The 12,108-nt window shown below is 39.0% G+C and overlaps 1 protein-coding gene across 13 annotated transcripts in view; it reads left to right on the top strand.

Moving 5' to 3' along the window:
• LOC105199486 (bone morphogenetic protein 1) overlaps window positions 1-12,108 on the top strand; it is an 899,375-nt gene that overhangs the window by 219,798 nt on the left and 667,469 nt on the right. For all 13 annotated transcript variants that reach the window (XR_005574951.1, XR_005574952.1, XM_039450099.1 and 10 more), the window contains one exon: window positions 3,311-3,518. Coding sequence is in view for 11 of the 13 variants with exons in the window: in XM_039450099.1 (XP_039306033.1) it covers window positions 3,311-3,518 (208 nt within the window). In the remaining 2 variants the exon portion in view is untranslated. The remainder of the gene's footprint in view (window positions 1-3,310; window positions 3,519-12,108) is intronic.

Genomic DNA, 12,108 nt, shown 5'->3' with positions numbered 1-12,108 from the left:
GATTAACGAGAGTCAGCGCGTTGGTGACTTGACTGCCTCCCGTTTTTGCTGACTGATGACGGCTAGAATTGTTTATTCTATATATTGATACGCTGAAGACGACTCCAAAGCGAGTTAAAGCATTCATTTAATTGATTTTGTTATTTCAAGATGAATAAATAATTTTATGAACATTAATAATTTTAATTGCGCACCTTTATCTGCGCTGACTTTTATTAGCCTTATTCTCAAATGTGTGTTGTTTCGATTTTTGAGAGTCCTGAGTTATATATCATTGTTTTTTGAAACTATCCGAATAGATAGAAAACTACGTTTTGAAATAAATAGCGGATTCGTGATCATAGTGCATTTGCGGATCTTGTGGAACAATTTCCAAACTGACGTCTTGTGCCCATGTCTTTACAGTTGATTTTATTTTGTAAAACGACAATTCAAGTTATTGGAGTGATTCTTGTAAACATTACGCGGTAAAAGCCTTAAATTAAATTTATACGTGTTTGATGAGGAGCATTATTAGGAGGTACCATTATTAGGAGGTGAATGGATACAAGAGATACATTTAATGGAGTCAATATATTAGTCCATTATTCATTATACATTGTAACGTGGCAGATTTGCTGCATCGCCACTGCATCCCTCCGCTTCCGCGGTGCGTGAGTACGCACCTATGGCTGGGCACTTTTTGATAGCGAGAAATTTCCGGCGGGATTGCGCCGTTCGCAAATTTCGCGCAGTCCCGCCGGAAACTTCTTGCTGTTAAAGAGTTTTCATCACAAATTATTTTCATGTAATCTCAGGCATCTCTCGACGAGCCTCGCAATGAGGTATCTTATGGAAAAACGGAGAAATCAAGGAAAACCAATGGCAGCGGAGATGCAAGAGAGAAATCGTTCAGAGCCGACACATTCGCGATTGTTAAAAGAGAGCAAGAGGAGTCAATTTGCGGTAAAATGCAAGCGCCGCAAAGGAAGCTTAAATGCATTAATCTTTAATGGTCACACTTCCGGATAATAACATAATGGTCACATGGGGTCTACTGGATCCCCCTGCATAAAATCAGTCGCCATTTGCCAGCTTTTTGATATTTCGTTGCAAAAATTTTACTGGACATACCTTGAGGTCTGTTCTTTATCATCCAATAATTTTTTTTTAAATTAAAATTTAAAATAATGAAAAAAATTTTAATAGAAGAAACTGCAAAATTTGACTTTTTTACAAAAATATTCATAAAATTTTTAATTTTGGAGATAATTCAACAAAAATTGAGGAGTGTATTCTCGAGAGAGTATACTTTTAGATAAAAATTAGGTTGTTCAATTTTGAATGATCTGTGTACCCTTAAAGTTAGAAGAAGGACGCGTAGGGTCTTTTGGACTTTGGAGTGACTATTACAGATTAAGGGCCAAATGGCTAAAATTCTGACGGCCGAGGCGATGGTCACCGGGTGTCGTTTGGCGCATTGGAAAAACAGAAAGAAGATAATCAAGGAAACGAGTGTCGGTACTCTAAGAATCCTACAAGACGAGCAACGATGTTGGCTGGTGCCAAGGACCGCGAGATACCCGCAGAAACTCGAAGTGATACGACCTTGTCATTGTAAGGGTTGCGAAATATAATTGGCCGCGCAATAAAAATGCGCACTCCGTGTGTAAGAGCGCGCCCTTCGATCGCAGATTAAACGCAATCCTCCCGGCTTTTGTGTGCAGCTTGGTACACTATAGTGATCGAACGAGCAAACAAACGGACTAGTTCGAGCTGCTGTCAACGAGAAATCTGAGTGCTTGATTCGGACGACGTTCCCGAGGAGCGACAAACAAACGACGGTGTTAGACAACAGAAGAAAGTGTCAGCAAGGTGGCCCTCCACTAATTAATGTAACGGACCGACCGGGCATACTTGCGTTCTTCATAAACACCTTTGGCATTAATATTAGTATTGCATGTCCGCTGTTTGGCGATAGAACGCGTAATTTTGAGTTTATGAATTAAATAGAAACAGTACAAAATTTATCGATTTCGGTAAAAGATTTGGCTTGTGCTTCAATTAATTATGAGCTAAATAATTTTCTTAAGATGTTATGAAAAAGAAAAAAAAAATACGTTTGCAGTTTATTGTAAAGCAAGCAATTTTCAGTACACAACTTCTGTGCAATGAGAAAGTTGTTATTTCCAGTACACTTCAAGAATAATTCCTTTTAAAACTACACAAACGCCATAAAGGCATTGATCGAATAAAAACTCCAGCAAGAAATTTTTTCTGCTAGTCTGGGTATATATTTTGTACATGTTTTTTTGTTCTTAACAACAACAGTTGTCGGTGTCGCTGCGCAACTTTTTTGTCACGTAAAATATCTGCGCAACGATACCCACAATTATTATTAAGAACAAAAAACTTATTTAGAATCCATACTTTGGTAGATAAAGTGATAGAACAATTATCTAAGAATTGTAAATTTATAACGAAACGATCCGAAGGTAGAAATACATAACTGGGAACTAACAAAAATCTCTTTGAGTTGGTACATGTTGATTATGTGAAATCATATATGGACGCATTCTTTTTGAAAATGCCTATTCGAAGTAGCTTTTCATACATATTGTAAAAAATATTACAGCTAAAACTTCTATTAACAAAATTTTCATCGAATTCTGTGCAAAATGCTGTGAATTATTTTTCTAATTTAAACAAAAGTTTTTTACTAGATATATAAAAAGTTTAGAAAAACGTTAGAGTAAGTGTATCAAGTTAAAAAAAAATATGAAAAATTTTATTTTGCCCCAAAAATTCATGTTTTCTTAGTCAGATCTGAAATTTTTCAAGCCACTCACATAGTTCTTATTTATCTCAATGAGGGTTTTCCATGTCGTCAATATTCAAACTTTGTATTTTCTTATACGGCTTTCCAATGGGTGAAAGTGATTTGACGACATAATGTGGAAAAGTGAATAAGATACTCAATCAATAAAATACATTCAATCACACTTTCGAATGACTTTTTTGTATAAGTGATTTGAAAATAACTCGAAAGATGACCGAAACATGTCACATACTTTAGCTTAACGAAATATACAAGTCAAATCATTTATAGTGCACTGATAACTATCCATTAGTGCACTGATAACTGACTCATAAAAGCCTACTATTTTGTTAAATTATTTTTTTACTTTATGTACGTTATAAATGTAAAGCAACAGCAGAGCAACATAGGAAAAAATTTTTTTAATATAAACGTTTAAAATACGGAGATTTGATTGTTTTTTAAGAAAATGGTGCAAATTTTAATATAACAGTAAATATAATTCATTTGCAGCCGAATATGAGGTTGGTACACCAGAACCAAGCACACCATGCACATTCATAATACATGCGGAAACCAAACGTACCGGAAATATATTGTCTCCCACTTACCCCGGCACTTATCCAAAAGATCTTATTTGTAGTTATCAATTTGTCGGGCAGCGTGGACAACGCGTGCGGTTGGAGTTTCGTGACTTTGATTTGTTCTTTGGGGGTCCACAGTAAGTATATACAAGAATAAAACCTTTTTAGACATTTAAAAACTTTATACAAAGTCTGTAACAATACCCAAATTAAAACAATTTTAATTTAATATCTTAATATCTATATATTTTTGTAAAAATGTGAACACTAAAAACAATTATAAAAACAATTATAAATTTTATAAAAACAATTATTTTCTTACAAAAAATAGTTGTTATTCTTGTTTAGCATTATCTATTTTTTACAATAGAACAATTCTTAACATTTTTTAAATCTATTTACATTAGATATGCCATCTACATATTAATATCAGATAGTATGTAATATCTATTGAATATTGAAATGGTTTTTATTTAGTATACATGTTTATACTTATGTTAATTTAATATAAATGTTTTAAAAACGTGATTTAAAGTATAAAGTATATTTACATTTGGATATTTTTAAAATATCTATCTTATAAATTTATACTCTGAAAAGTATACAAATATTACACGACATTGCTGTCAGATGAAAGATGCGACGTTTCTAATACTAATAATAATTAACTTTATTAATTCTCCTTAGGGTTACAAAAGAAAAACTTCTGTACAATAAGCCTTACATACTAACTTAACTATTTCTATAGCTACGACGCCGCATCTTAGCCTGAATCTGACATCTAACCAAACCTACCTACCGTACACATATACACACACCCGCAACCCTAACCTCCACTTCCGGTTCCTCTTAAAAGCCTTTCTTATTCATCCCCCACTCCACCCTCTCACTCATTTGATTCTTCCTCCATTAATTTTTTTCTCTCACCACCTTCAGTTTTTTCAGCCATTTTTTCCCCTCCCCATTCTCTCCTAAAACAGTTTTTCTTATCTCCCGCTATCCCTTTTTTTCCCCCCAGCCGATACACTCTTTTTAAACGTGCTTCCACGTCTCATTTCTACACCCACACATCCTGCAACTCCTACTCCCCTCTTCCTTCCAATACCGATTACCCCCCATTTCGTTCTCTAACTTGTATCTCGCTACTCTCTGCCACTTACTCTCCCTCCAACCTTTCTTCAAATAACACTCCCTCTCCCTTCATCCATTTATAATCCGTATTATATCTAGATCTCAATATTTGCTCCCTTCTTTCCTCTCTTTGCAACTCCTTTTCCCTCTTTATTAAACCCTCCACCTTCCTCCCCTCATCCTCCAACCCTTCTTCATTCATCCCTCTCTCTTCAAGGAATTTCTTTCTTTTTTCCTCCCATTCCGACCTAACTTTCTTTCCTCTGCTTCTTATTTTTATTTCACCCCAAAATCTTTTTGCCAGTTCACTTCTTTCTTTCGCCAATCTTTTTTCAAATCCTATCACCTTTATTCCTGCCCTTTCCCTAAACATTTTTCTTTGTAACTCCTTTCTCACCATATATCCTGGCGTACCCCACTTAACCCCCAACACCTACTTCAAAAACCTTTCCTGCAGCCTTTAGAGCACTTTCCCTTCTTTTTACCTCCATATCTACTTCCTTATATCTACCCCATATCCTATAACTAGCCAGACCAGTACATTGAACAGCCAGCACATTCTGCTCCAATCCCCCTTAAATCGCTTTTTCCCAATCCTCCATACTTTCCCCATCACTGCTGCTCCTCTCCTCAATCTTTCCTTTACCTGCGCATTTTGTCCCCCGTTGCATTGTACCGTGTACCCAAATACATGAATTCTTTTACCTCCTCTATTGCTCTCACTTTTTATCTCTACTTCACTTTCTTTTTCCTTCCTCCTCCTTTTCTAAATCTCATTATTCTTATCTTGCTGAGATTAGGTTTTAACCCCTTTTTATTTAAGTATCCCTCTAGCCTTTCCAGCAACTTTCTCATTTTGTCCTCCTCTTCTGCTAAGAGCATCATATTGTCCGCATATGATAGGAAATAAACCTTCTCTTTCCCCAGTTTGATTCCTCCCCATCCACCTTTCCTCATCTCCTGTTCCAGGTCTGCCGTCAACCAATTAAACAGCGTCGGGTTTAAAAGGCACCCCTGCCTCACCTCCCTTTTCGTCCAAAAATACTACCCTGCACTTTCTCCCACTCTTACCTTACTGTTCCTTCTCTTTTTAACAATATCTTTACGCTTATCCACCAAACCTTCTCTCGCTTCCCTATCCCTCACAGCTTTTATTAATATCCCTGTCTACAGAATCAAACACTGCCCTTAAATCCACGGAGAGCGCAACTATCTTACTTCCTGGCTTGCTGACCTGTCTATTAATTAAATAACTTAAAACATAAATGTTATCCATCGTCTCTAGACCTTTCCTGAACCACGTTTGATTCTGCGGAATCAAACCCTTATATTCTACCTCATTCCTTAGCCTATTCGTTAACACCGACGCATACACTTTGTACAGTGATGCCGTCAGCGATACACCTCTATACTTCTCCACTTTTTTCCTCTCCCCCTTCTTCACGATCGGCACAACCACCCCTTCGTTCCACTCTTCAATCCATCCTTCTTCCCTTTAAATCCTGTTACACATCTTCTATACCCACAACTCCATATTTTTCCACCTATATTCCACACTTTTGCAGGAATCCCGTCCATCCCCGCCGCTTTCTTATCCTTCATCGCTGACAGAACCGTTTTCACCTCTCCTCGCTTTAGCTCCTTTTCCTGATCTCCCCCTTTCCCCCTTTCCCCCTTCCGTCCTTCACCTTACTCTCCCACTTACCCCTCCTAGTAATTTTCTGAAATACTTGTCCTATTCGTCCATTTTAATCCTTTCTTCTTCTCCTCTTTCTTGCTTTACCTACCATTTCTTATACTTTTTGTTTTGATCTTCCTCAACTCTCCCTTCCATTTCTCATTCTCTTTCTTCTTTTTTCTCTCTACAAGGTTCCCATATTCTAGATTTTCAACTGTATCTCTACCTACACCTCTCCCCTTTTCTCCACCTCCTCAATGTCTTCCTTAGCGCCTTTTCCTTTCCTTTACATTTCTCGTCCTACTAACTTTTTTTTATCCCCATCCCCCTCCTTTCTACCTTTTTTCAGAGTCTTTTTCACATGACTCCTCATCTCCTCCCACATTCTTCCTACCCTCTCCCTCTCCCGATGGCAGTCCTAACGGCTCCTTGAATTTCTCTATTCTCTCCTTTGACTATACCCATCTTCCCGTTCTCCCGATCCGTCCCCTTTTTCGCTGCTCTTCATCTCCCCTTTCAATCTGCACCATCAATGGGTGGTGATCCGAGTCTATACAGTCTTCCACCACCATTCCCTCTATTATTTCCTTAGTCTCCAAACTTCCTATCACATAGTCTATGACTGCCTCCCCCCTTCCCTCCGTGAAAGTCCATTCTTCCTCTCTGTCCCTCTCTATATTTCCATTAAAGATTGTCCACGTCACCTCCTTTATCCTTTTTAACGTCGTTCTTCCTTCCTTGTTCCTCCTCTTATCCTTCAATTTCCTTCCACTTTCATCCCAGTTGTACTCCTCTACTCCCCCCCCCCGCCCTCTTCGAATCTGGCATTAAAATCTTCCCCTATTAATGTCCTTATTCCGTCCGCTTCTTCCATCCATTCTCTTATACTTTCCATCTTCCTGTCCATGTCTCCACTGATGTGTACCCCTCTCCAACTTTCTTTGTTTATCTCCACCTCCACCTCAATTATCCCTTCCTCCTTCATTGTCTCTATTTTCTTTATCTTTATCCTCCATTTTATCTCTATTATCATTCCTCCTATTGCTCTTCTTTTCTTACTCTCTTTTCACCTATTGCATTTCCCATTTAAATGCCTTTGGGAAAAAGTCCCTAGCTCTTATTCATCCCTTCTCATTTAACCATGTCTCGCTCATTATGATCACATCCCACTTCCTGACCTCCTTCCAAAAACCTTCCCTTTTATTTGATATCCGCGCTACATTCCAGAAAGCCACCTTATAACTTTCTTTTCCTTTCCCACTCTTCATCTGCCGATTCTCTCTTTCCCCTTCTTTCTCCTCATCAAGTTTTACTCCTTTCTCTTCTCTCTCTCTCTCTCTCCTTTCATTCCTTTCCCCTCCCTTCCTTTCCCTTGTTTGTTTGCTTTTTCTACTATAGCTCTCCTCTCCCCTCTTCCCATTCTTAGCTCTTTTCTCTCTTTATCCTATGACCACCATTCCCTTCCAATCCACGCCTCCCTGCTCAATTCTTACTTTTGTCTTCCTCCACCCTCTCTTTCGTGCCACTTTTCTTGCGTTCCAATTAATCTTCTTCTCCTCCCATGTTAAATCCTCTTCTATCCGTACCTCCTTTTCTTTCAACCCCACTTATTCTCCATGATTTCCCTTTCTGATTTCTTAGTTGCCATCCTCACTATAACCATCTCCCCCTTCTCTCTCTTTCCTTCCTCTACTCTCCTTTCTTCCTCCACTTTTCCTTTTACTCGTATTCTTAATTTTTTTATTATCTTTTCCACTTTTTTTTAGTTCCCTTTCCTTCCTTTCATCCCTTTTACTATCAAGTTTTGTCTCCTATCACCCCTCTCTTTTATTTCCCATTTTCTGTCTAATTGCTTAACTCTTTCTTTCCACTCCTCTACCTCCCTGACTCCCTTAAGTTCTCCTCCTTTTTCCACCACTCCCTCGCTTCTTTTCTTACTTTCTTTTTTCCTACCTTTAATCCTTCTATTTTCTTCTCGATCTTTTCTATTCTCCTCCTAAAGTTCTCTCTCTTTTTGTTTCATCTTTCCTCTCTGTCCTTTAATTCTTCCTTCATTTTTTCTACCTCCATCCTCATTGCCTCTTTCTGTCCCTCTGTCTTTTTTCTAATTTTCTGTCTCACCCCTCTTAAGCCCTCTTTTATCTCTGTTTTCATTTTTTGTAACATCTCCTTCATCTCCTCCCTCACCCCTTTTCTCTCCGGCGACCTGGATGTCTTGTGGTTACGATTAAAAATCTCTGCCCCCTCCCTCTTCCAACGACTCTTTCCCTAACAACTCTCTTTTTCTCTTCTTGCTTTTCATCACGCTCTCCCCTACGCTATCACTTCTCTGTCTGCCAAGATTCATTGTACGCGTGTACTTCTCCATCCTGTTCTTTACACTCTCTACCTGCGAAACTCTCCCGCTCATCGCCGCTCTATAACTTTCCACGTTCCACGCTCTAGTGACTTTCTTCGCGCGCTCTCCAATCGCTCTCTCCCCCCTGTCACCTTACGCACCGGCCACCCACCTAACCTCTTCTGTCTTTCGCTCGCTTAATTTTCCCAACCCTTCTCTCCTTCCTTCACTCCAACGCACTCTACTTGCTCTCCCCTCGCTCTTCTCACCCACACACTCCCTCCTCTTTATCCACTCACTCATCAAACGCACCTTATCCTTTAACTAACATTCCGAGCTCTTTCTCAAATACAACCGAAAACGAAAGTAACGCGACGTTTCTACTTTTTATAATTGAAAAAGCGTAGCACAGGATTGAATAAAAGCAGATTGGATATGGTATTATAACATCTTAAGTATGTTGTATTGAAATAATAAAGTTAAACCTTCAAAATTGAGCTCTGAGGTAAAAGTAAATGAGATATTATATCTTAATAGTATAATGTAATGATATTCGTAGATTTGTGAAAATTACTTTAGATATTTAATTTTTAAAACATTTAAGAATCATTTTAGAACAGTGGTGGGAACCAGAGTTGCCGGAAATTAAGAGTTTTCTAAAAAATTTTGGTTTTATTTGGATTTTATTTACAGGAAATTTTTTGGGAAAGATAAATACTAGAGGAGAAGATGGTATTATGGATACTGTCGACAATATGGCTACCCCTATTATTTCCATTATTAGGTGACGTATTCTAACAATTGTTTATGGAGTTATTTGTTTAGTAGCCCGCCATTTTTTATAATGCTAATATGCCAGTACATAACGACTGACAATTGTTATAAGGCATTTTTACTTTTGAGCACTTCTAAACTTTTTCAAGGTACATTTTTAACCTTTAATTACATACACTTTATTATTCCCAAACTTGAGTGTATTAGCACACAAAGTTACATACACTCCACTGTTTTTTTGTTATTTAACTTTTTATTCAGCCGAGTATACATTTTCAGTTATACAAAGTTAAAACAATAACATGGAATTTTGTAAATACGGTTTTTTGAGCGAAATTCTTATATCAAAATCTTTCTTCGATAAATCGATTGTCATTCTAAAGAGCGATGTTTAAAAATATTAGAGACATCATTTTATGTTTGTTGTTCAATGTGAAACAGGGATAAAATGAAATTTTTAATGAAATTTCTAATGGTATTTCTAAAGCTTCTGAACGCAGGAAAATTCTAAACAGGAAAATTCTAAACAATGGAAAATTAAAAATATATAATTTTTTCTCACAAGGTACTGTGCTTCTTTTAAATTAATTTTTTAAATTTATTTTTACGGATAACCATGTTACAACCACTTATTTTTCTTTCACAAATTATGCAGTGTATTAGATTTTTATAAATCGCGTCTTAAATAATAAATATTTCATTACTTTAAGTTTGGAATCTGTCAAACAACACTCTGATAAATGTAATCATTTAAGTTTCAATAGAAAATATTAATTATAAACAAAGTTATTGAATAAAATAGAAATCGGTGCCATATTACCTTCTTTTTCTCTATATATTGGAATTTTCTGAGTAAAAGCAGACCGTTTATTACTGTTTTACATTGATAATGATATTATTATAACAAAATAGGTGCGTTACATGCGTTACACAGAACGAACTTGAACTTGTGTGTTATAGAATACAAAAACAATGATTCTTAATCAGTAAAATTAATAACGCCTCGAGTCGACATCTAACCTTTAAAGCAGTGGTTCTTAATCTTTTTAGTGACCCGCACCCTTTTCAACTAAAAAATGCATTTTTGCATTCCCTTGGCAAATAAGTTTTTTTAAGACATAAAATATAAATTTATTGCAAGACAAATTAATATTTATTGAGAAAATACAAAAATATACATATATGGACATTATGTAAAAAACATTTACATATAAACAAAAAACTATTTGAAATTCAAAATTAATGGCTACACTGTTGTTGTTTTTCTTGTATTATAGTTTTGAAGCAAGGCTACTTTTTTTGACAGAGCCAAGCGTAGATCATCACTTGCATTAACCCTTAAACACACCGATCCTGTAAAATATGGAAACACATTTTTGGGTCTGGGAGACATTTTCAACTTTGTAACAACGCATACAGATAGCATACGTTATTCCCGGTAAACACCAGCTGGTGGCCGCTATTCGGCTTTAAAAAACAGAAGGCGCGCTCGCGCCTACCTAAACGCTGCCACAAAGACGTCGCCGCTAACGGCCGAGGACAGCCGTTAGCATGAGACAGACCCGTGCGCGATACAAGACCGCGCGCACGCGCAGCATCGACCATCTGCAGGAACAAATCCCCGTGAGAATCGCGTCTATACCAGCATCCGCGGAAGAACGGAATCCCGAGATAAAATCTCGAAGAAGAGCGAAAGCGCACGGAAACGATCGAGCGCGCGAGCCAGGAGGTATAAAAGGCCTCCGCTCGCACAATCAGGATCCATTCCGTCACCTCGATTCCGACCCGAAACTCCTCTGGCCGAACGAGCGGTAAAGGTTTCTTGCCGCCGTCGAGGTACTCGACAGAGCCGACGTTCGAAAGAACGTAGCTTCCATCTGCAATCACCCCGGAGATCAAAGGCGGTAAAGGTTCTTTGCCGCCACCAAGGCTTGGTGGCTCCGGGTGATCCCGACCAGAACAAGCCCCGCGACTTTGCGCCGGCTATTAAGCCGAGAAAAAGAAGACCGCGCTCTGAACACAAATTCTCGGGCATTTAAACGCCGCACCAAGCTAACTCGCGCGTTTGCGCCGTCAGCGCACTTCGCGCCCCGCCGCATATCAGCACAACCGCGCCACAAAGTTTTCCATTTGCGAGCTGAGTGCACCGCAAAGTGTGGTACGTATATCGTGTGCACCGGTTCCACCTCAACCTCGATTGGTGATGCTGGGAGCGGTCCGACCACCCTGTCTGGTTCCGCGTTGGGCGTGGTGCTTCCTGCTTTGGTGGTGGCTTCTTACTCCGGGGCCGTGCTTCCGGAGGGTTAGTCAGCCACTCCATCTTGGCTCGGTTTCTGGCGTCTGATGGCTGGATCACTCGGCCGTGGATGTGTCCTACGGCGGGGATTCTTTTGTGCCCTTTGGTGGTGGTGGCGCAGATCGGCGGCGTGGAGACGTCTTTCGATCCTGGTGGTGGAGGAGGTGCCGTCCGCCGTGCGTTCCAGGCTGGGTTGATCCCTGGATTGGCGGGGTCGTACTCCTTGTTCATTTCGCCCAGCAGCGCGTTGATCTCATCGATCACTTGTTGTTCGGTTCGATCCATCCTTGCTGATGATTTGCTCTCGAGTGAGGAGATGTTATCTTTCTAATTCCGAGTGCCTTTATCTATTCTTTTGTTTGCATGTTTGGGTTGTCGCTCTCGCTTTTGCTTGCGCTGTTTTGGTCGTCCCCTCTCGGTCTCGCTGCCCACGGTTTCTGTTTTGGTTTCCATCTCTCCTTTTTTGGCGGGAACGGCACGCGTCGCCGGCTTTAAATCTTGTACGTGGAT

Source organism: Solenopsis invicta, chromosome 5 (genome assembly GCF_016802725.1).
Source record: "Solenopsis invicta isolate M01_SB chromosome 5, UNIL_Sinv_3.0, whole genome shotgun sequence".
In the NCBI taxonomy this organism is placed as follows: Eukaryota; Metazoa; Arthropoda; class Insecta; order Hymenoptera; family Formicidae; genus Solenopsis; species Solenopsis invicta.
The sequence above is the reverse complement of the archived record's forward strand: the minus strand, read 5'-3'. Positions and strand labels throughout refer to the sequence as shown.